At 36.9% G+C, this 26,712-nt stretch overlaps 1 protein-coding gene across 3 annotated transcripts in view; it reads right to left on the reverse strand.

The window, feature by feature from the left end:
- NALCN (sodium leak channel, non-selective) overlaps window positions 1–26,712 on the reverse strand; it is a 278,126-nt gene that overhangs the window by 177,946 nt on the left and 73,468 nt on the right. For 2 of the 3 annotated variants that reach the window (XM_054720255.1, XM_028148874.2), the window contains exons 7-10: window positions 16,519–16,661; window positions 16,275–16,379; window positions 9,459–9,545; window positions 3,753–3,884 (exon numbers count right to left, since the gene is read on the reverse strand). In XM_054720255.1, coding sequence (XP_054576230.1) covers window positions 3,753–3,884; window positions 9,459–9,545; window positions 16,275–16,379; window positions 16,519–16,661 — 467 coding nt within the window. The remainder of the gene's footprint in view (window positions 1–3,752; window positions 3,885–9,458; window positions 9,546–16,274; window positions 16,380–16,518; window positions 16,662–26,712) is intronic. The other variant, XM_054720257.1, reaches the window with a different exon arrangement.

Here is a 26,712-nt window from a genome sequence, read left to right on the forward strand (position 1 = left end):
GCTATATAATTCAGAGAATTAAATCTCCACTATCTAGTTTATTAAAATCAAATTCACTTTCAGTGGTTTGAGAAGGGGGCAACAATTAACAGACATGTGATCTGTACTAGATTCTGCTATACAATCTTATATTTCTGGGGGGTTTAAGTTAGAAAAAAATCCCAATATTATATATAAAAAAGAAAATGACAAGGATTTATCAACTACCTCTGGACTCTACCAATCCACTTAAATAGTATCAGCAGATTCTACAATATTAAGTTATTTGAAATTTTGGTGGAATTTTTTACAGCATGATCATAAATGAGCTTAACACATTAGAAAACAGACCATTTTGTATGCGGAAAAATTAGGTAACATTTACTGGAGCACTCCATTCCCAGTAAATGGCGTATATATTTATTCTACAGGGTTGATTTAGTATGACTGGCCACCACCTTGGGCTGGGTTACAGAAGAAATATTAATGTAATCTATAATGTCCAGCAGATTGTTCCTTCTAGAGAGATTGACATAATCTCAATCATGTGTTGCCATTTCTGTTTTTTATTTTGTCATTAGTGCAGTTTTCATCTCTGGTTCTAATATTATTGTATAATTCTTCCACCACACCTAACTTTCCACCTCATTCTACCAGAGCCTTTAACTAACCTTTGGGTGTCTTGTTCCATGTTCACCAATTCCTTCTACGTTCTCCATCTCTGCTCACATAATCAGCTTCCTCTGACCTAGCCTCAGCTGGTTCTTTCCCAAATGCATAACTTCCCCCACAGTCCTTTTGAGAAGAGGATACCCAAGCCCCAGTGCCCCATAAGGCCCATGTAGGATAACATGTGGATGAGGACGAGTGCCCCATCCAGTACTCCTCCATGCCCCTTTGACATGTATTCCACTAGGTTAAAACATCCTCTTACAACACTGTCCTGGGGGCTTCCCTCTGTCATCTGTCACTGCCACAGGCCCCTGCCTACATTCCTTTCCCTTAGAACTGGCCTCACGTGGATTGACTTCAATGTCATTGTAAAGATTCAGCCAACACCTTAGCTTGATAGTTCCTTGCTATTTCTGTCTCAACTCCATCATTATGTTTAAGCCACTTACATCCATATAAAACCCTAGATTTTGTATTTACCCAGAATTATTCTAAAATTCTAAACCCTGGGTCCCATTCTCTGATCAAAATCTTACCTTCTAGCTCTTCAAAAATCTTATTCTATCACTTCAACTATACCGGTTCTTTCTTTGACCATTTAAAGACTCTTTATAGTTCATTTTGCTCTTTCGTTTTGTTCTTATTTTCATATCCAACCTAGACCACAGGGTCATCAGTTCAACTCCTTTGCCAGCCACCCGAAGTTCCTAGTCCCTTGTTTCTCAGCTCTATAAGCCTAAAAATACTCTAAAGCTGGATCAATCTAAATGTTGCATTTCTCCCCTTTATGCAAGGCCTAAGAAAGGTACAGACCTGCCTAAATTGGTATCTCTATAAATTTGTAGTCTCAAAATTTAGCTGTATCTTCAACATGGCATTTCATATATCTTTAGTTAGCTGTTTTGCATTCTCCACAGTACCCACTTCCTCTCTCCTTTCTCCACAACCTTCCCAATTCATTGCCTCATCATCAGGACAAACAGAGATCACTTGATGGGAATTTCTTTAACATTCAATCTCTGCATGACAAATTCACTTGCAAATATTACTCTCGGTCCATATTTCTCTCTGCTTTTAATGACAATGCATTCTTTGTGTGATGGCTTTGTAACAAAATTATAGGTGCTGATTATAATTGCCTATTTTAAAAAGACATTGGTTAATAAGATTATATAGGTTTCAAGTGTACAATTCTATGATACATCATCTGTATATTGTATTGTGTGGTCACCACCCAAAGTCAAGTCCCTTCTGTCACCATATATTTTATCCCCCTTATCCTTTTCTACTCCCCACCCGCCAGCCCCTTTTCCCTCTGGTAACCACCATATTGTTGTCTGTGCCTATGAGTTTTTTTGTCTTGTTTTCTGATTGTTGCTTTCAGTTTTATATCCCACATATGAGTGAAATCATATGGGTTTTGACTTTTCCATCTGACTTATTTCACTTAGCATGATATTCTCAAGATTCATCTATGTTACTGCAAATGGCAGTATTTAGTTTTTTCTTATGGCTGAGTAGTATTCATATATATATATATATATATATATATATATATATATATATGACATCTTCTTTATTCAATCATATAATTTCTTCATGAGCCCTCTCATTGGTCCTCCACAGCATAAAAAACTTATTTACTGTCTATATTTTTTACTAAACTGTAAGATCCATATACCATACAGCAACTAGGCAGCATCACATTACAAAGACTCCACTCCAGTGAAAGTTTGGTACTAATGATGACTTTGTTACAGGAAACAAGCCTCCATGAAGAGAGGAATTCATAAGTGACTTCTGAAAATGTCTTATACCCACATAGATGTTTATATTCAACTAGAGGCCCGGTGCATGAAATTCGTGCATGGGGGTGCGGTGCTCCTCAGCCCAGCCTGCATCCTCTCGCAATCCAGGACCGCTGGCTCCTAAACACTCACCTGCCTGCCTGCCTGATCACCCCTAACCACTCTGCATGCCTGCCTCATCACCCCTAACCATTCGCCTGCCTGCCTGATCGCCCCTAACTGCTTGCCTGCCTGCTTGATCACCCCTAACCGCCTCTGCCTCAGCCTCTGCCACAGTGGCTTTGTCCAGAGGACATCCGGAATGACGTCCAGAAGGTCATTTGGCTGTCTGGTCTAATTAGTATATTATGCTTTTATTATTATAGATAAGTGTATACCATCAATTATTTTCCTGAAAAGTTTATGTGTGAGTGGATTGAATTTTTGTGGACCAAATAAATTTTTAAATGCACTGGGGGAATTCTCAATATCTAGGAGGACTCAACTTTATGGCCAATTGATTTTTTTATGTGAAAAATGCTTTTGTAATAAAAATAAATGGCAATTTTTCTGCTTTTTAAGTTTACATTTTCATATATTTATTTAGTATGTGTATACCTCACTTATATGATGAATGGGTTTCTAAAGAGTTATATACCAGTACATCAATCAATTTTTCCATAAATACATAATCACTGAATTCAAGATATATTTTAGAAATAATTTTTCACAATGACAAAACATAGTGGTCTCTGGAAATCAGAAAAAAATATGTAAGAATCAAATATTAACAAAGTTATTGAAACAGTAAGAAGTACTACTTTAAAACTCTAGCTGGTATGTAGAAGAGGCTTATTAAATCACTAACCTATCTGCTTCTGGCTTGACATCTTTAGTGCAGGTTGTAACAGCTCAGTCTCTAGTAGAGAAATTATTGTACTATCCATTTCGACTTCCCTCCAGCCCCGTCCTTGGTACTGTTGAGCTGGCTTGCTTGTTTACAACCTTCTGAACCTGTGCTTGTTTATACTTAGTAGGAAATAGACTACAGCAACATGAAAAAGGGAGAGACTATGAGAGGTGGACAGGAAAACAGCAAGATGGCCAGAGAAACACCCAGGGCAGAGGGTTACCTTGATGATGCAACACACTGTGGGGCAGATACTTAGGCTCATGGTGACAGGAAATAAATCAGGCAACATAGTGACCAAGGGAAACACTTGAGAAACAGCTTTGATTGAACTCAAGTAGTTAACAAATTGAAATTAATTTACACATTTATAAAAGGCACCTTTACGCCAGTGAGCAGCTTACCTCTGCAAGGTAGAACTCATCATATTGCCTTCGGAAGCTCTCCCCTTTGTGATAGTTGCTAGCAGCCACTATCACATCCACCGTCACCATGCTCAGGATGAACATGTGGAAAACTGATGACCGCATCATTTGCTGAGGAGGCAAAACAGATGATCTGTTAACAAAGAAATAACCCTTACGATTAAACATAATTGTGTGTCGAGACCTGGACATGCAACATCTTTGTGACACCCTGCTGTGCAGAGCAGTGCTTCTCTAACAACTTGATGAATGTCCATCACTGCTGAACAGTGTTAGCAAAGGAATCTGTCTTCAGGCAGTGCAAAATGACTAAGGAGGTAGTTTTGGAGACTTTTAGTTGAAAATGGAAAGTATATTCATTTCACTTGTATATAGCTCATATCTGAATTTTCATTGGTGAGTTAGGTAGATTTTATCCTTAATACTGACTATATGAAGGAATTATTTTTAAAAAGCTAATATCACTAAACAACTGTTGCTTTATTCTGTTAAGAGAAAATGCTACTGAAGATAAAAACATTTTATTTTATTTATTTTAAAATGTATTTTATTGATTTTTTTAGAGAGGAAGGGAGAGGGATAGAGAGTTAGAAACATCGATGAGCATCGCCCAGCTGCCTCCTGCACACCCCCTAACTGGGGATGTGCCAGCAACCAAGGTACATGACCGGAATTGAACCTGGGACCCTTCAATCCACAGGCTGACTCTCTATCCACTGAGCCAAACCAGTTAGGGCGATAAAAACATTTTAGATAGCCCTAGCTGGTTTGGCTCAGTGGATAAAGCATTGGCCTGCAGACTGAAGGGTCCCAGATTCAATTCCTGTGCGCCTGGGTTGCGGGCTCAGTAGGGGGCATGCAGGGGGCAACCAATCAATGATTCTCTCTCATCATTGATGTTTCTATCTCTCTCTCCCTCTCCCTTCCTCTCTGAAATCAATAAAAATATGTTAAAAAAAACACATTTTAGGTATAATCATAAAACTGGAAAAGTGGGATAAACCTAAGGTCTATTTTTTATTACTTCTGTAAATTATTTATTTAAATTATTATTTTTAATAATTTATGTTTAAACCACTTTATTGATGTATGATTGACATAAAATAAAAAAGCTGTACCTATTGAATGTATACATTCAATGAGTTTGGGAATAAGTATACACCCATGAAACCACTACCATCAAGGCCATAAGCATATCTGTCACCTTCCAAAGTTTCCTCCCACCTCCTTTATTATTATTATTATTGGTAAGAACACTTAACATAAGATATATCCTCTTAGCAAATTCTAAGTATGCTGTATAGAACTTATTTATCTCAAATAACTGAAACTTTATATACGTTATATAAATATTTTTTTAAAAATTATACTACAATAATAACTGATGTTTACATTTATACTCACTATGTGCCTGCAGCTATTGTAGGTGATTTACATAAATTAACTCATTTAATGCCATAATAGCACCAGGAAGTTACTCTAATTTTAGAGAAGGAAACTGAGTCTTAGAGAAGTTAAATAACTTTCTCACTGTCACATAGGTGGAATCATAATTTTCACCTAAGTCTGGTCTAAGTCCAATTCACCACTCCAAAATAATGACTATTATTATAAAGGATAATATGTATTGAACGCTTACTATGTTCCAGGCCATACTATAGTTATGTTATTTTATGTCTTTTATCTCCACCATAGCCCTTACATGATGGGATATATTGCTCATTTTTTTCAGTGAGTTCAAAGACTAAGTCATTTGTCTGAGGTCACACAGCAAGTACACAGCAGAGACGGGCTCTGGTACCCAAGTCTGTTTAAAGTCCATTACAGCATAGGAAATATAGTCAATAATATTGTATTAACTATGTATGGGGCCAGAATTCATAGACAATAATATTATAATAACTATGTAATACCTATATTGGGAGACCACTTTGTAAAGAACATGATGTCTAAGCACTTTGCTGTACATCTGAAACTGACACAGAATAATATTGAATGTAAACTGTAAATGAAAAAAAAATACTTAAAAAGTAGGTAGATGGATAAAGGCACATTTTTTTGGGGTTAAATTATACTTTGTGATCTAAAAATATCTCAGAGATGATTATTATTTTAATGGCATCTTTAGTATAATTCATGAGTATATATAAGAGACACAATGTGGATAAAAGTCAAAATTAATTTAAAAATATAAATACATGTTTTTTTAAAAAGTCCAATCTGGGACAAACTTCCCGCTGTGGGGTAGAGTACACCAAAGGCGAGAGTAGTGGCAGGAGGCCCTGGGCAGCAGCACCAGAGAAGCTGATCTGTGGAAAGGAGCTAAGAGCACAACAAACCACTGCATCACATCCCTCCGTGCCCGCTTCTCCGGGGACCAGCGCCACCATGCTCCTCTTTCCCGATGATCCCTCCCTTCTTCTCAGTACTCAGGGGCACATATCCTTCCCCTTTGATGTGACCTGAGAATGCTTCAGTCTTTGCAACTATAAGAAGCTAACTAAAGCAGAACCTGGGAATGGGAAGAAGAGGACTGCCGCTGAGTGCTGTCCCTGCATCCCCATTCATGATGTCACGTGGCCTTCATTGCCCTGAAGTGGTCATTAACAGCATGGGCTGTAAGGCAAATTGTGTGGCACGTCACCACACACAAGCTCTGGGGCTCTGGGCCAGTCATTTAAACCTCTGTGTGCCTCTCTGTGCTCCACTTTACTGAGTTTTCTCTTCAGTAAAGTGAAGAAAATAGTGGCTACTCCAAAGGTTGTCATCCATTTTAAGTAAGTAAATATTGAGAAAGCCCTTAGAATAGTGCTGGCATATTGTAAGTGTTTTATAAAGGTATGCAGCAAAAATAAGTGCCATTCTGTGAATCAGGTATTTTTTTTCTATTCAGGAGTGAGAAATTAATCGGCCAAGGTAAAATAATTACTTATGCTGTATATTTGGTGGAGTCCACAACCAAGCGAGATAAATAAAAGTCATAATGTCTAATACCTTGAGAGAGCCATTGGAAAAGCAGACATTTAATAAGGTTTTGTGTCACCATGGCTATTGAGGCATTCCTACATCCATTTGCCTTTGATTTTATTTTAGAGGTAATACAAAATCAAATTCCAGAACTGCCAATCAACATAATTAAATGTATGTCAATTTACTTGCAGAAACTACTGACCTTCATAACATAGATAAGCAAGTCAGTTGGCAAGTTTCTATTCTCATTAGAATTTTCATTGTTATTTAGTCTTTCTTGCATCGTGAGAGTCAAATTCCATAACTATTATTCCCTTTCTATACTCCTTTCATTTCAACTGATTTCCACTTCATTTGCATGACAGAAAAGCCACAACTTTCTCTTTCTATTTTGCTTAGCTCTGGGTTTATGTCTTAAGTAAACTGTTATTACTGAAAGGTCCAAACAAAGCTTTTAGGCATGGCTGTCAAAAATCTTTAAAATTGGTTTTGTAACTGTCACAGCTTCACTTTGGTGCTGTCATTATAATTAGCTTTTTTTGGTCTGAATGTCTACGTGTCCCTGTTGGTACAGAGTCATTAAAATAATCCCTTGCAATGGATTTTGATATACTGGAATCACCATTGCTTTGCTTTCTCCAAAGTAATAACTTTTAAATGTTAAATAAGAGTTAAAGTGATAAGTATGTGCAGTAGCTAAATTTAAATAGTGGGACAGTTCAAATGTATACCCTTCAATTTTTTATTTTCTTATAAAAATTAATGTAAAGGAAAATATTTATGTTGAGTCAGTGCCACAAAATAGTATTATAACTTGAAAATTTCCAAACTATATATTATTTAATATGGATAAATAATTTATATAGAGATATAAACTCATATATACATATATATGTGTATATACGCATACAAGTTTATATTTACATATATATGTGCATATATACATATATTTATATGTAAATATAAATATATGTACATATATATTTTTATATAAATATATGTATATATATACACATACATAGATATTTAGTATAAGACTCTTCAGGTCCTGCATTTGTACTTAAATTTTTAAATTTCTTTTCCATCGCTATGTCATTTTGGTTTAGATATTTTTTTAAACCCGAGAAGTTTTGTATATATGTTTACTTTGGCTTTGATCTGAGAATGACTGATTTCTGTATGTGACAGCTGGAATGGCCAAATACGAAGAGACAATAATAGAATCATCCCCAAGGCAGCAATATCTGTCAAAAATACTCCGGAGCCTTGCTACTCAAACTGTGAATTCTAAACCATCAGTTTCCAGGGAGCATATTGGAAATGCAGGGATCTCAGGCCTCTCCCATACCTACTGAATCAAAATCTGCATCTTTAAAAAGGCCCCCCGATGATTAATGTGCATATTAAAATCTGAGAGTCTACACTGTGGTAGATATTCCTTGGGTTGCAGGTTAAATTGGATGACCTATACAATTTTTTATTTATTTTTTACAAATTCGCAACCTCATGACTCTAAAAAATTTCTATAATCACTGAATGGAATATAACAAATACTGGTTAGAATACTAGGGTAACATATTAGGGTATACCATCACAAAATGGATGCCTACCTTCCCCCCTATCTCCAATTCAAGATAAAAAATAAACTAAACCAGTTTGGCTTCATGAAGACAAAATTATGTGATGGCTTTTCAATCATTTGGGGGGTATTATGAAACACTATCACAGACTCTTTCATGAAGCCTAAAAATGAAGCCTCTAGAAACTGGAAAAGGCAAGGAAACAGTTTTTTCCTAGAATCTCTAGAAGTAGTGCAGCCTGTTGTTACCAGTGAAACCCACTTGAGACCTGTTAAACTATCCTATCTAATAAGGAGGGAATATGTAAATTGGCCATCATGCTGTCACAAAGAGGGTGGCGCCCATAGCCATAAGATGGCGGTGCCCAGTCCCCTCAGCCTCACTGGAGTCCCACAGTCCTTTCAGCCCAGCTGGGGGTGGGGGAACGGCAGGCACATGGTGCGGCCAGACCTACCCTCAGCCCCACAGCTGCCCAGGGCCGGCCTGAGGCACAGGCAAGCCTTGGATGTCAGCTGCCCAGCCACCCAGGGTGGGTCTGAGGTGCAGGCAAGCCTCGGATAGCAGCTGCCCAGCCGCCCAGGGCCGCCCGAGGCTCAGGTAACCAGGGCCGGTTGATGCTTGCGCTGCCAGCAGTGGCAGCAGCAGAGGTGTGATGGGGACATCATCTTCCCCTGATTGCCGGGTCACCTCCTGCCCCTGAGGGCTCCCGCACTGTGAGAGGGGGCAAGCCGGCTGAGGGACCCCCCCCCCCCCGTCCAGTGCATGAATTTTCATGCACCTGGCCTCTAGTAAATAATAAATTTGTTATGCTTTGAGTCACTAAATTTGTGGTAATTGTTACAGCAAAAATAGAGAATTAATACAAGTATTGTTTATGATTTAATATGACAACAACATTTTTCACTGGTTCAATACTTCTGGCATACCATTATTACCTGTGTGCATTTATTCAATAGCTATCAAATCCCTACTGGGTATCTAAAAACCAGTAGGTCCTGGGAATACAGGATGAAGTAAAACACTGTGCCTAACTCCAGGACCACAAATTTGGGCAGATCTAGAGCTTAGAGAGCTGTGGGTTTCCTTGTATAAAATAAAAGTCAAAGTGAGTTTTAAAAATGGCATTATACTGCACCTGGAGGCAGGCTGGGGCGCGTCCCTGGGGCTTGTTGACATCCACAGCAACCAGCTGCCATCCACCAGCAGCGTCTTCGTGAAACATCTTCAAGACAAAGAGGGAGATGAGTCAGAGACACTTAATAAGGAACACTGAGAACTGTAACTTTATAACTCCAACATTTTACATTTTTTATCAAAGATTTGTTTTCTTATACATTTATATATAAAACCTGAATCTTTTCAATTATGTTCATCTTAACCCTGAAAACTTAAGTGAATAATAGTAACACAAGTGAAATAAGCCAGAGAAAGACAAGTATCACATGATTTCACTTACATGTGGAATCTCATGAACAAAATAAAGCAAAGAATAAAACAGATCCAGAGACTGGAAGCATGGAATAGACTTGAGGAATCTCAGAGGGAAGGCAGGAGGGAGGGGCAGGAAGAAATTTACCAAAGAGCTTATATGCATAGATTCGTAACCCATGGAACAGACAATAGTGTTGTGAAGGCCTGGGGGCGGGGGGTGGGAGTGAGGAGGAAGGGGACAATGTGGGGGGGGGGCAGGGAGGGGGATAACTGTAATACTTTCAACAATAAAGATAAATTTAAAAAAATAAAAAGAAAAATCTACTGCAACTAAAAAAAAAGAATAATGGCAATAGCTTGCATTTATTGAGCACTAATTATGTATCAGGTCCTTTCTGTTCTACATATATTTTATATATAATTGCCCAAATATTCTTTTCCATGAGACTTTAAAGTAGGCATTTTATCCCCATTATATTTCTTATTACATATTAAATCTGGGAGAAAATGAAAATTAGAATTCCAAAGCATTGCATTTGTTGTGTTTTTACTAGAAATGGTGAATTTTTATCTTTATTTAGTGGACACCTCTCAGTGAGCTAACAGAAAAATGTTCTCAGGATAAATAATATAAGAATTGGACATGTGGCATAGGTATAGAGGCTGGTGTTATTTTAATGACAGGAGACTGATGTGTCACTTAATAGACTTTGTGAAATTATTTTAACTAGGCCAAATTAATCTGCTCAGTAGAAATTTTATGTACATATTAATAAAGGGAAACAGTAGTTTCTTTTGGCTTACAATACTTAAGTGATGAAATTCAGGACAGGATACTTAATGTCAGATACTAAAATCTGACATCCATTGAATTGGATATTTAGGTTGGTGGAAGCCTAGGATATTATCTTACTGCATATTTTACTATTTCAAAAATTAGTCATCTGTCAATATTACATCCAGCTGGAAGACATTTCCCACTTTCAATTTCTTAGGGGTGTGTATGAGCTTGTGTGTGTGTGTGTGTGTGTGTGTGTGTGTGTGTGTGTGTTGGGGTGGTATGGGGATAATGTGAAATTCAGGATTTTTATTTTTCTAAGAAAAGACAGTACAAGCACTCACTGTTTTATTCCTGCCCGAAATTGCTGTTTCATACACATAAGTAAACATCTTAGCCATACTATGTCCTCATGTTAATCTGACTCTGTCCAAAAGGGAATTGTTGACGGAAATATGAGAGGATAACAAAAATCCCATTACCATTTGTTTTCCTGTTACTTTCTATATAATGGCCTCCATAAAACCTCTGGCATTAATTTCCCTGTAATTTGTTTCTATGCTGTGACTGAGAGGCAGGTTGAATGAATTTCCTCACTTTAGAATTAATTTTAAAAGGCATTCTTAGTGGTAGAATTAAGCACATCTCTTATGAACAGGCTCACTTCAGAATACATACATTGGCTGAAATGCAAACCTATTAAAGTGCCTTTTAAAGTTCCTGTCAAAATTCTGGGAGTCTCCTTTTAAGGAGAAAAAGACAAAAGACAAAAGGAAAGGACAAAAGCAGTCCTGTCAGTTACTAGCTAAAGCCCCTCTGTACATGCAGCCTGTACTCTCTTGTCATGGCACAAAGGATTCCTGGGGCATGCATTTGCTTTGATCAGTAGCAGACCAATTTTCTCTGTTAAATTATTTCTTTTCCGGTGGACCAAAATCAAATGAATCTATTTAATTTTTGTAAAAGTGTTCTCTCAGGGTCACTTCTTTGTATGAAATAAAGTGAAGGAAATGCAAACACGTTCCATTTCTCTCGAGTCCCCCGGATTATGAAACAACATTTAGCTTGGTTAAGGTACCAGTAGCTCTGTGACATAGATGATGGGATATCTGAAAAAGGAATCCTTAAGGACTCAAGTCCTTAGGGGAGAGTGGCAGGGGCTGCCCGCTGTCCCTCCATCTCTCTTTTCTCCATCTTCCAAAGTAAGAAAATTTTTATGAGCTCACTAAGCCACACACACGAAAAAAGGTTTCCTTTTTTGAAACTTATCTTAACCAAGTAATTACATACTAGCCTATGAGATGTAAGCAGAAATGTTCTTTCTATTATTTTTTCTTCCAGCTTTTTGGAATATGGATGTGAAGGTTAAAGATATAGCAGCCAACTCAGTCTATGAGGCAACTTTGGGAATGGAGACTATGCAAGGTGGAGCAAAAAGTACAAGGAGTTAGGATACGTGGCAATGAAGACTACCACACCAACTCCAAATGACCTCTTCCAACTTTAGATGAGAGAGAAATATTCTATATATATAAAAGCCTAATATGCAAAGTGTCCCCTTGGGAGTTCAACCAGGAGACCGGGAGTTCGATCGCTCGCTATGACATGCGCTGACCACCAGGGGGAGGCGCAGAATGAAGGAAGGCCCTGGTTGGCAGCCAGAAGGCGTGATCAGCCCTGATTGCCAGCCAGGCCTAGGGACGCTACCCATGCATGAATTTCATGCCCCAGGCCTCTAGTTTTACATAAGCTATTTGGGGCTTTCTGACCTTTGTAGCATGTGCACACACACACACACACACACACACACACACACATACATGTACACATTAATGCAGAGAAAAATCTAAAATTTATTTTGAAATTCTTATGCTTTTTGGATTCTTTCAAAATCAGTTGTGGTTTTTAATAGTTAATCATTAACATAACACAAAATAATTAGATTGTACACTTGATTTCACTATCAAATAATAATATTCAATGACCTCAGCCTCACAAAATGTAATTCTCACATATGATGAGTATATTATTCCATTGCCACAGGTTGTTATGAGAATCACTATTGTATCATGCTAGAATAGACCTTCCCAGAAACTGCTTTCATTAAATTACTTTCTCACTTATTTTAAAGATGTATATACATGTGTAAAACAATCGTCTTGGAATACAGTAAACAAATATTTACTCAAGTATTGTCATTCAGCATAATGTTGTACACAGTCTTTTTTGGAGACTAAATTCTTTCTATTTTTGATTGTATGTCTTTTCATATACACATTTCTACTTTAACCCAGCACTGCATATTCATATAGAAGTTGTTTAGGTATTGCAGGTACTCAAATTCTAAGAACTACATGTTCACAGAACTACAAAGGAAGAAGAACTCCTAAATGTCCTTTGATCCTGCATCAACTCTATCCTTAGTAGTCTTATGTCTTAATTAGGGAATATAATTCAGTAAACCTGGGCCAGCAAGCGTGCTGAACCAGAGATCATGACAGACCCAGAAATTATGACTCTCTTTAGACAATCTGAATATTTACTTACCAATCCCATAATATGACTCTATTGGACCATGATTCACATATAAAAGTTAGGTATGAATTGATTGCCTGGGCAATCAATATTGTGTCTCTTATCACTGTGCAATAAAACGTAGCCTTGTGTGACCCTAAGTCTTAGCAGTTCTTTTCATTCTACTCCAGGCAAAGTAAGATAATCTCATCTTTACCATGAATCAGTCTCCATCGAAAGACCACATGGCTGCAGCAGCAGATAGCTGAGGAATGAGAGTAAAGGACTGGAATAGAAGGACACTACTATGTCCAGAATAATTTTTTCCTTTTTTTAAATCCTCATCTGAGGACATTTTCATTGATTTAAAAAAATATTTATTGTTGAAAGTATTACATATGTCCCCTTTTACCCCCCATTGACCCCTCTCCTGTCCCCACCTCTATCCCTGGCCTTCACTACTCTATTGTCTGTGTCCATGGACTATGCATATATGCATACAAGTTCTTTGGACATTTTCATTGACTTTTAGAGAGAGGGGAAGAGAGAGAGAGCAAGAAAGAGAGAGAGAGAGAGAGAGAGAGAGAGAGAGAGAGAGAGAGAGATCCTTAGAAACTTGTGGCATGGATAGTAGTCTTGTTGTTGAAGGACCCGGGGCTATTACATCATGGCTGTATGAATCTCTTGCACTTTAACCCAACATACAACTGAACATGTGGCCACAGTGACCCATGTCTGATAATTATGCAGGTATAAAATGTCACCATCCCCATGAGAGTTCAGGCAAATTAATGATTACCAACCTGAACATGTCCACATCATTTCCCTTTTGTTTTCTTGTTACATGTTGTATTGTGGCCTCCATAAGACCTCTAGCATTAATTTTTCTGTAATTTGTTCCTATGCTGTGACACTGAGGCAGGTTGCCTCTTCCTACTTAAAAACAACACAGTTCTCACCAGGGATTCTCTTTTGCCTTAGAACAGTCCATATCAGAGCAAATTTCTATTGAACCACCTAAGATGTCAGAAAGACCCTTCCTTATCCTATTGATGTGTATAATTTTCTTTCTATACACAAAGCCCCCTGGGAAAATCTGTAGACTTAAATATCATAGGTGCATCAAGCCCGGGACCCTATTAGTCCTTCTATGAGAATAATATAAGGAAAAGCAGCAAGTGTTCCAAATACTACAAAAAGGCAAGAACTGCCTTCATTTCCGAACAGCTGTGTGTTTTACAATACAACTGTCTTTATTTTATTTTCTTAAACTCTATCTGTTTTATTAGAATTAGAAACTTGTGATTTATTGTTTTAAACCATTGAATGAGAGCTTCTTGTGCAGAGAGTTCTGTCAGATTTTACAAGTGTGCCAGAATCATGGCAAATGATGTCTCTCTCCTTCCTCACACACACAAAGCCTCCGGGCCACTTGCAGACTGGCTGGGCGGGGCGGGGCGGGGCTGGGCCTGTTTCCAGGCAGCCCAAGTGGTATTGCACCAAGGGCTGCTGCAGGAGCTTCATCAGTTGCTTAGCAACCGGGTCCTCAGCCACAGCATTTTTCTTAATGAAGGTTTTTCACAATTTTCTGTGTGATTACCTTAACTGAATACCAAGATGCATATCTGACAGAACTCTGAATTACCAGCTTCTTCCTCCAGATTATGTACAATTTTGCATCAAAACAACGTTGGACAACTCTGCTGGCAGTCTCTTCACATTTCACTTTCTATGATAACTGCTGGCTAATTTGGTGGCACTTCCAAACACTACTCTTCCAGCTGTGGTTTTATAAATAAGATTCACTTAATAAGCATAATATGGTTTTAAAGACATGTTAGGTCATCTCTCAGGAACACTGATGTAAGTTCTGTGCTGAGTTCATAGTTCTATGATCCATTAAGTTCTCTCTCTCTCTCTCTCTCTCTCTCTATATATATATATATATATATATATATATATATATATATATATATATGAAAACACCTTTGAGAGGTTGTCACCTTACTTAAAAGACATGTCAGAATGAACTTGGAACTTTATTATTTCTCATAGCTTACTAAAAGAGATGAGAGAAGAAACAGGAAGTAGATGTGGTTGACTCTTTGGAGGGTCTCCTACATGCCACCTGTGAACTAGCCCAGATAGTGTTTTAAAAATCTTTCATGGAAAACTGAATAGTTGTTTGTCAAAACTGAATAATATTACTACTATTTCATTTATAATGAATTGGCTAGACAATTCAAACTTTCACAGCATCATAAAGATGCTGCACAAAGGCTTTTCCAAATAGTAGCATGTTTAATAGCATTAGCATACAATTATTAGAAGAATAATTTGAAGCTTTTCAAAATAAAATGTGTACCTTGGATCTTTCACAAATACCTTTGTACCAATAGACCTGTAAAAGTATTTACAAACTTATAAAAAAATAGTTATAAGGCATTAAAATAATTTAATTCTCAATTCATAAATTTTTATTTTCTCTCTCTTCTATAAAGATTCATACTAGAAGATCGTATATAAACCTGTTCTTTCTCTTTCTAAACACACACACATACAACATAACACAAATACACAAAACAAAACCCAAAACAAAGTAATTGAATCTGAATTTCTCTCTCATGTAACAACTGCCCTGCTACTTTTTGTCAAATTCTAGGGCACTTCCAACTTCTTGGGAGCATAGGGAGAAGGCTTCCAAATATGTAGTGATTTCTCAAAAATCATAGGCATGCATTTGGGGTTGAGTGGCCTTCATAATTTGCTATTCTGTTATTGGTTCATTCTGAATGAAATATATTTTCCAAAAATTCTAATTCTATACATAAGTGCCATTGTATTGGTTTTCAATTATATGAATAAATATTTATAAAAATGCGAACTTACACAGTTTCCATGTTTTATCTGCAAGCTCTTTAAGGACTTGTGATGGCAGAATCAAATCAAACTGTACATAAAAAGTGTGGTGGCCATCTAGTTTTGTATCAAAACCACTCAGGGAGCTGATAAAAGTATAGGTGCTATTGCCCAAATCACTCAGAAGGCCTGATTGGTTGTTCAGGGTTTGGGTCCTTGCACTTCTATTTTTTAATAAGTCCCTCAGTGAGTCTGATTGCAGAAGGCCATTGTAACAGGGCTCCCTCAAGTTCCAACAAGTCCCATTGATGGTGAAGATAGAAATGTCTGTGTTTAAATGGGTTGTGACATCATCTCCTGATACTGTACCTGGGTGGTGGCTGTGGAAGTAGTACTGCTTCTCGATCCCCACATTTGCTGAAACTGTACCCTGATTTCTGCAAATGTTTCAATGATGACAGCGATAAACACATTCTGAAAGAAAATCACAAACCACATTTACCAAAGACTGGGAAGGAGAGAGGGCAATCCCAATCTAAAACAAAAGATCGGCAGAAGCTTCCAGAAAACACAGGTTTTATTGTTAGGAAACACAGACGAATTTTGACAGTACCTTCACAAGCCACGCAAGGAAGAATATGAGAGTGATGAAATAGAAGTAGGAACGCCAGCGGGGAAAGCTGTCAATGGCTCTGTACATGAGGAACACCCAGCCCTCCTGGGAGGCGGCCTCGTAGACGGTGAAGATACTGGTGCCTGGCAAGAGAGAGGAGAGCAGGCTGAATTATGGTGGACTTTTGATATAAAAAATCATTTTCCAGAAGCACAATCAATATTGATCCATTATCATTTTCTCAATGACCTTCTAAAAGGCTAAAATAACATGCAACATTTTATTGTTCTTATTCTTAGGATTTTAATAAAGTTGTTCCAGACTTCAAGCTAAGACAATTTAATAGCTCTAGCAATAAAATAACTTTATGTTATATCTTTAGCTGGTAAGTGCATTTAATAATGGGGAAAAGAAGTGAACATTTAAGCCAAGTAGCGATACAATAAAAAGGAATGTGTATCATGTAAGTATGCCACTTGGGGCTTAACACCTGCAGAGTGCTAACGGGTACTTGCTATAGTTTTAACCAAAATGAAATAAATCTGGGAACTGGGTTTCACTTGAAATCACTTTCTCATTGAGAGACTAAAGTATTGTAGGCTCCAAAAATTAAAATGTTGGAGCCTGTCTTTGGATTCCATGTTTACTAAATACCAAAATGTAAGGTATTAAATCATCAAATAGTACTTTGTATTTTCTGAGAGGGTTGTCTCATTAAAAATATCACTGATAGTGGAAAGGAAGAAAATGAACAATAAATATGTGGGCAGAGTTTTGAACATATGGTTAAGAGAACCTAAAATGCCATTCTAAGGAAAGACAGTGTTTAATTTTCACATTAGGAAATTTGTGTTATCATTTCACCATTTTACAGATGGGAAAACTACAGCACAAAAAGGGTAAGCAATTTGTCTAAAGATGTACAGATAATAATAGGTGAATGAGAATTAACCCAGTCTTTCTGAAAAAGGGGTGTGCATGTTTAACTGTGATGATATCCTGCCTCCTGACATCCTTTCTATGGCTTAATTTTCCCATCTGTAAAATGGGGCAAACTAACACATACCTCAAGTGTTGTGAAGATTAAATGATTTCATTTCTTTAAAGGGTTGGCATATGGTGAATACTTAACACATTTTAGTACTATCTATATATATAAAAAGCCAGAGACTGTAATGCCATCACGACCATAATGACCTAACGACTGGTCGCTATGACACCCACTGCGACCAGCAAACTGGCATAATCCAGGCTGGATTGCCCCCAACACCCTGATCAGGGTGGCCAGACTCTGATCAATCAGTGGCAGCGGCAACTGGCTAGTGGGCGGAAGGCAGACCTCTTGGTCCTTCCCTCCGGCCCTCAGGCTCCAATCAATCCATGGCAGCAGCGGGGCGGAACTGGGGACAGGTGAACGGGCAGAACAGGGCCCTGATCGCAGGCTAGGCCTAGGGGCCCTATAACTGCACACGATTTCATGCACTGGGCCTCTAGTTATTATTATAAAAATTGAAGGTAATTGCTAAATATTATTTTGTGAGAAAACAGAAATAATAATACTGATTAAAGTTTATAAGACAAATATGATACATGTTGTCATTCATAAAACTGAAAAAATTGGCACCACAATAAATTCTACTTTATAAATTTATCAGTTATTATAGTATATAAAACTAATATCCACCTATGTGTGCTCTAACCACACAGAAATTTAAAATCAAAATATGCATCTGATTAAATGTTCAAAGTAAGATGTTGGTTACTGAAGTTGGCTGAGAACTGACTGTCCCTTTGGGCCTGTGCATGCAGGAAGAATAATCAGACATCAGTGAATACCAACACATGCAGAATAGCAGAAAAGTCTAGCAGTAAATGGGAACAAATGGGAAATAAACAAACTTGAAAGAAAAGCTGAGAGAGAGAATGAAAGCATAACCTATTTAGTAAATGCCTGCTATGCATTGATCTGTACTAAGTAACTTTGTACTAAGTAACTTTGTATAAAATATAGTTTCATATATGCAGTGCCTCTCACTTTAAAAATATTTTGTTCATTGATCATCTTTGCCATAACAACTAGAATTTGTAAAACACGTTTAGCTTCAAGACTCTTTTACATACTTAAATGCTAATCTTTAATTAGTCAGGTAGGTAAGTAGGTGGGTAAAAGGGCAGATACTATCAAACACTTTTTATAGAAAAGGAAAGTGAAGGTCACTAGAGTTAATTAATTTGTCTGAGGTAAAAAGTGATAGAACCAGATATTGAACCCATGTCAACAAGTCCAGGTCTGAAACTATTTTTCTTTATAATGTTACCTAAATTTTCTCCTGCTTGAGACTGAGACTTCAAAAATTGCATGTTTCTTTTATTAGCTTTAATTTGAATAAAGTTCATTTTTTTCTGAGGGTCTATGGTGACTAAGTTTATAGTATATTGAGGAACTCATGCAAGAAGATGACTTTTAAGAGAAAGATTTAGAGAAGAACAACATGTACAAAAAATAAATGTCAACAGGAAAGAGAAGTGACTGTTTCCATTAATAATTCAGATATACTAAATACGTACAACATTTTTGCTCTTATGGATTGAATATGAAGGGCAATTTAAACCTAAAACAAGAAATTTATATCCCTTATTTTCTTGTAGTTATTTAAACTAAAATAGGAATATGGCAATAGAAAGTCATTATGAATTATTACCATTAAAGGTTTTTTAAAAATATATATTTTTATTGATTTCTGAAAGGGAGGGAGGGAGGGAGAGAGAGAGAGAGAGAGAGAGAGAGAGAGAGAGAGAGAGAGAGAGACATCAATAATGAGAGAGAATCATTGATCAGCTGCCTCCTGCACTGGGGATGGAGCCCACAATCCAGACATGTTCCCTGACCAGGAATTAAAATATGGACTCCTGGTTCATAGGTCGATGCTCAATCACAGAGCCACGCTGGCAGGGCACCATTAAAGTTTAATAGCTTTACGAATTGAGCATTTACAGATAAAATAAGTGGCTTGTCAATACAAGATTAAATTTGAGAGGAACACTGAAATTATTCTTCCTCTACTTGCCCAGATCCTTCTTTACTACATCTACAAGGAAGATGCTACTTGTAAATAAGTAAAAAATAATATTTCTATTATTGAAGCTTTTATTCCATTTTCCTAATTTGACACAGAAAAAGTGGAAGAAGTAGGAATGCATAGTGAGGCTCAAAGAATAGGATTTGTTGATACAAAGAGATGAGATTTTATAAAAATGTAACCAAAAATCTCCTGTTGAAGAAAATGCTGACTGTTGAAGAAAATGCTGACTGTTGAAGAAAGTGTCTCCCATATACATGAACCATACTGGGTCAAAGGCTTTGAAGATTTTACTGAGTTGCAGCAAAGGCAATTGAGTAAGGCAGTCTTTCTTCATCATTTTTCTACTCCTGACTTTGCAAAGTGTATGAAAAGGAAATCAATTTTGAAAAGACTTTCCAATTGTTGAGCAATATTTAAACTGACAAAATTCAAATTTATGATAGCCCTATTTTCTTTGAGAGTAGACAACTTGAGGAAGAAACTAGCTGCTCAGACTTATTTTGCACATCCTGTTATCTCTGCCTATCCTCCCAACCCCCACTCCCGACCCTGTCCTCCTAGTTGACTACTCTGCGGCTATCCAGCCCAGCTCAGCCCAACTCATCTCATCTGCTCACAATCTATAGTAGGTGCCTGTTCTTAGTCCTTGTGGAGACCCCTAAGGTCACCTGTATCATGTCACTTATCACACTGACTTGTTAATATGTCTTCCTTCCTCACTAGGTATGAGCACTATAAGTTAAAACTGTATCTTTCACTTCTAGATTGGCGTTGAGAAGCACTGAGTTGACAAATGAAATAATTATCATACAATTAAGACAAACATTTCTCAATATTTGCTTTTTTAATAAATTCTTTCTGACCATGAATATTGCTCAAATATGTATTTGGGGGAAAAGAATGTTATTTTATAACTACTATGTTTTGCTGATTTCCAAATTTACTTAAAACACATACACATATATAAATTTAAAAGTCTATGCTACATATAAACAGCAAAGTCTTCCTCTATTGTTTGATCTATCATGGGAAATTTCTAGAAAAGATTACATTAATACATACAAAATATTTTTCTAGATACAATACAGAACACTTTTAGTTCATCTTAATTATGGTATGAGCTGAAAAGAACACTTTTTTTGTTGTTAAATGAATCATTCTACAATAGTGCCTAAAAATCTAGCAGTAAATGGGAACACCTGGGAAATAAATAGGAATAGGAATGCATTCTCTCACTGGAGAACAATGAAGCCTGCTCCAAAAATATATTTAGGAAGCTCCTATAGCAGCATAATTTTCTTAGACCTCCCCCAAACTCTCAAAGCACAAATTCAAGTTGTATAAGAAGCAACATCACAACATTGATATTTAGCTCATCAATTCCCCTAATTTCATTTGTTCTTCCTTTGATGGTCTGAATTATTTGGATAAGAAGACCCACAAGCCTACATTTAAAAAATAAACATTCACCTTGGAACTTTCTACAGACTGCATGGATTGTGACATAGTAGAGGACTTTTTTTATAGTTCTGAACAAAATTGTAATCCCATATATTTTTGTCTAGGATTATATTTACTGGTTCACTGTCTTCTGATTCTTTCTTCCATGAAAAAACTGAAAAATTGACTGTGTCTTGGGAATATTCCCTATTATTTCTCCTAGTCATGGGTTACATAATATCACTGAGCCATTCAAATTTCAAATGACAGGGCCACAAAAATGGTGGTGATAACTAATAAGCTATTAACCTGAGGTTCCACCATTAAACTCCTCTCCAAACACAAAATATCTGCAGTGTTATTCTAATGATGGTAATGTCTGATCTGCTGTGGAAGAACCTGAGAAGTTAGAGTTAGTGATGAAACCTTGATTAAGTGGAATAAGAATGAGTAAGTACACCAGGCCCTCATCTGAACACTAAGATTAACCCCACACTCAGAATTCCCAATAGAACCAAGAGGGTTTCTTTTAAGGCCATCCATTTTTTCCTCTCTCTCAATTTCTGGATCCTCAGGGCAATGATCCTGAATTTTAATGGCTCATGATATAGAACACACCCTCTTTCAAGGCAGCCCAATCCCAGGTCAGGCAAGAATCCATCCCATTGGATGCCAGATATCGCTCAGTCCCTTTGGAATCTACCATTGGTTTTGCAAAGCACATCAAGCTGCAGGGGCATGGAAGAAGTCCCTACAGCACCTCTGACGGAGTCACCTTTCATTCTACCTGGGTCATTCTGCTACAGATACTTGTCTTCTTATCTGGTCTCTTAACCTTTCCAACCTGATGTGTGTGTGTGTGTGTGTGTGTTGTGTGTGTGTGTGTGTGTGTGTGTTTTATGAAACTGAATTGATTGCCTGGCTTCATTTCCTACTTGTGAATAGAATCGCATTTGTGTAGTGTATAATGATAACATTCTTGTCTCTCAAGAACATCAGTTTCTCTCCTATAATAGCAGGATGATTTTATTTCTGCTCCTCCTGCTGACTCTGATTCGACCTCACCCTTTGGAGAATCAGCTGATTGTTTTTACCATTGATGCATTCCAGTTTGAGTATTCCCTTTAGTTGGAAAGAAAATAAACTTACATATTCCTCCTCCACTACACATGAATATCTGTGATCTACTGCTACCTCACTAACCAGTAGATTTAACTATGGAAAGATGTCATCCCCATCCTAAACACCAAACAGATGGTTATTTTCTCAGAAACAGTTACAATGACTAAACAGTCAATCCTGAAAGGTGGCCAATGAAGAGGACCCATAAAGAGCTTGATCTTTGCACATTCCCATTATTAGAAATACAACTTGTTCAAGATGGGATGGGTGTGCTTCACTGTTTTTCATTTTTTTATGCTATATTTGCATACATATAACTTGTTCCTCACTTACATTTTATTTTTAAAATCTAGAACTGCTCCATAGAGCAATATTATTATTAAACCACAGAAAGAATAGGAAAAAATAAAAGAACTTGGCATAGTTTAAAGGGAAATTTGTTAAGACCATTCAAAGGTAGGTTGTACTGTCAGTCTGAATTTAGATAGAATTCACTTTATTTAGGTCCCGAAGTATCAATGGAAATAAATTTACCCATCAAAGAGGCACCACTGACTTAGTTGACACTCTAACCAAGAGTTCCTTAAGTTTGACACTAATGGCATCTGGGGCTAAATAATACCTTGTTGTACGGATGTATCCTGTGCATTGCAGCAGTATTAAGTATTTTAAACTGAACTGTATTTCCTCACTTAACACAGGAAAAAATGAAAGAGTTGTGTGATTTATCAAAATTTCTCCTTTAGCTTATTATAAATTGTTCGGAGGTTAAACAATTTTGGGCCAAATGAGAGACCTAAAAATGCTTTTTCTTTTTACTATATTTACAATAGTTTGCATTTGAATTTGATGTTTTATTCATCTTTCAAGATTTTTTGAAGGCTTTTAGATCCTAAGACACATCATTTGTTAACATATTTGCTACATACCGGTAGCTCAATGGTACCATTACATTAATATGTATTGGTTTTTTGTTTCAACCACTACACATGGGAAGAAAAACCTTAGTTCTTTTTCACTTCCTGCAATTGTATAAGATGACTGTTCAGACAGACATGTATCCTGGGGGGGAATGAGTTATTACAAGTATAGTAACTAAGTTTTAAAAAAATTACATATTTTGAATGAAATAAATAGCACCAAATTTTCCTTACCAAAAATTATAGTGGCACTTTCTGAATTATTCCAAGACAAACCACAAATGCACATGTTTTGCAAGTTTTCCCGATTTTCTGTCTGTATTAAGATGAGGCCACTGATGTACTATTCATGGACAAATACAGACAAAAATGGACTCATCTGTAGTCCATGTTCATGATGCTGGTTCTGTCAGGACCATGAAGCAGGGTGTTGAATAGAAATCTGTTCAATTACTCATGACACAGGTAGGTGTAGTCTCAACAATGGAATCTAAACAGCAACAACCACATTTCAAACAGCATGGTGGCTTCTCAAATTCAACTCTAACTTTTAGCTTGAGGTCACCTTTGGAAGACAAAATCTATATTGAAATCTTTTCTTTTTGTTTTGGTGAATTCTCAGTTTCCTTCTCTGTCTGGTAATTCCCCCATTCTCTGGTATAAAATCTCTATAAAGATGTTAACCACATCTTTAAAATATTTGATCCAATGGTCAGTTATGAGATTCACTGCAACTTTCTATAATGTTTTTCTTCCACCAAGTTTCCCCACACCACCTCCCCATGAACTCTTCAGGTGAACTGTACTTTCAGATCCTGATAGTTAGATCCGTGGCTGTAAATTTTACCCAACAATGGTTTTAAAAGTACAGCTGTTTGTCATGAGACAATAAAAACAAACAACAGCGAGAGACCTGTATTCTTAAGGTGGACATCTGGATTCAACATAATAAATCTTTGCCACTAAGGATGAATGTATCCACATACATGAAATGTGGATAAGGTCAGTAGACCAGAATTAGAATAAAAGGCCTATCCTGAATTATAGAGGTTTATTGAATAAGAAACCAGCTAGATTGAAATTACATGGGATGTTTCTAAGGAATAAAGACTTTATGAACAATGTTTTCTATGCCTTGAAATGATGTTTAATTTTACTAAACTATATTTCCAAGATAATTAGCTCAACTATTTCCCCTAATAGGTTGTGACGTTAATCTAATGATTATAATAATCTTCACACAATCCATTCACATGCTCAACTAATGACCCATACACACTCAGCCTGAGGATTGACATGTGGCCTTTGAAATAACAAAGCAACATTTTTTTATTTGCCATTCCAGAACTTAGAACAAATAAAAAGGACTTCTTTTCTTCTGAGCACTTTAAAATGCATTTATAAACCTTATGTTTTTTAAGCTGAATCTTAGCTTAAATTTTCTTCTTTCTTTCTTTCTCTTTCTTTCTTTCTTTCTTTCTTTCTTTCTTTCTTTCTTTCTTTCTTTCTTTCTTCTTTACAGTTAAGCACTCTTTTGGCACAACCTTGCCTCACTGGTGAAATCACTTTATCTGTTACCTTAAATCTCACTGTTCATAGCACTAAAGTTTTGCTGTAAAATTAAAGGCCATATATAAAAAGATATATATGTATATATATGTTTATATTTCTGTTAAACTTTTAAAATAAGTAATAAGGATTCTTAGTTGAAATATATTTATTCAGATGCAGAAAATTTCTAAACTTCTAAGTTCCAAATATAAAATACTTCTAAAAAAAGAGAGGTGAAAGATTTAACTATAGTGTTCACAAATGGAAAAAAGTGTTGACAAGGCCGGATGCTGACATTGGCAGGGAAGTTTAGGTATTAAAGTAGAACAGCTCCAAGGACGCTGAGCCCACATGCCAATTAAAACACCCCCTGCCCCTGGCTGGCAATTTCCATGTAGGCTAGGACTAAGAGAAGCAAAGGAAAGGTCATGACAGATACCCCCCTGCCTCTGAGGAACCAGAATTTTTAGATCAAAAAGTTTCCTGAAAATTTATTTTCTATTAGTTGACTTTAAAAAATAATACAAACTACATTTAGCCATAATTAGCTTTCAGTTACCTTCCCTAATAATCTATCCAATACCTCTTAGCTACATGACATTGGGTCAGCCAATTAACCATCCTGGGAATGATACTTGATGGTAAAAATTAAAGCACTAAATAAGTGTTATTTTCTCAAAAATCAAGCAAAATATATCATACTAGAGGCCCGGTGCATGAATTCATGCATGGGTGCAATATGGCCAGCCCGCTCATGACTGGCCCGATTGGGGGTGGGGCTGGCCAGGGGGAGGGGCTTCTGGCAGTTAGTGGGCTGGCCCCAACCCCTATTAGGGTGGGGAGGCCGATTGGGGTCAGGGCCTGCCAGGGGGAGGGGCCTTGGGCGGTTGGCCAGCCCACCCACCCCTGGTCGAACTCCTGGTCGAGAGGACAATTTGCATATTAGCCTTTTATTACATAGGATAGTAAGACTTAGCTTTGTAAAAATACTTTAAAAAATGTCTCCTTATGTGTCTGTACCATTTTTGTAATCCCATTAGCAGTGAATGAAAGTCCCTGTTGCTTCACATTCTTGCCAGCATTTGGTGTTCCTGTTTTGGATTTTGGCCATTCTGCTAGGTATGTAGTGGTATCTTTTTGTTTTACTGTGCAGTTCTCTAATTGCAGATGATGTTGATTATATTTTCATATGCTTATTTGCCATCAGTGTATTTTATTTGGTGAGATGTCTATTCAGATATTTTTCTCATGTTTTAATTGGATTGTGTATTTCCTTACTGAGTTTTAAGAGTTCTTTGTATATTTTGAATACAAGTCCTTTATCAGGTTTGTGTTATTCAAATATTTTCTTCAGTCTGTGTCTTGTCTTTGTATCCTCTTAAGAATGTCTTTGTGCAACAAAAGTTATTAATTTTAAGGAAGTCCAACTTATCAATGTTCTTTTCCATGTATCATGATTTTGGTGTTGCCAAAACCAAAACCACTGCCAAATCCCTGGTCACCTAGATTTTTCTCCTATGCTATATTCTAGAGTTTTATAGTTTTGCATTTTACATTTAGGTTTATAATCCACTTTGAGTTGATTTTTGTGAAAGGTATATCAGGTGTGTCTAGATTCACATTTTTGACGTGGATGCTCAGTACTTCAGCATCATTTGTTGAAAAACCATCCTTTCTCCATTGAATTGCCTCTGCTCCTTGTTCAAAGACCAGTTCACTACTTGTGGGACCACATTTGTTGTTCATTCTGTTCTATTGATCTATTTTCTGTTTTACACAAATGCCACTCTGTCTTGATACTGTAGCTTTATATCTTGAATTTGAATAGTGTCAGTCCTCCGTGTTCTTTATCAATATAATGTTGGGTATTCTAGGACTTTTGCATTGCCATATAAATTTCAAATTCAGTTTGCTTATATCCACACAAAAACTTGCTGGGATTTTGATTGGGATTGTGTTGAATCTATACCTCAAGTGAGCAAATCTATACCTCTAAGATCTTTTATCCTCTGTTTCTACGTGCACACGTGTTAAGATTTGTTATGATTTCTTGGAGAATTAACCCCTACATAATTATG

This window comes from Eptesicus fuscus, chromosome 8 (genome assembly GCF_027574615.1).
Source record: "Eptesicus fuscus isolate TK198812 chromosome 8, DD_ASM_mEF_20220401, whole genome shotgun sequence".
NCBI classification, from domain to species: Eukaryota; Metazoa; Chordata; class Mammalia; order Chiroptera; family Vespertilionidae; genus Eptesicus; species Eptesicus fuscus.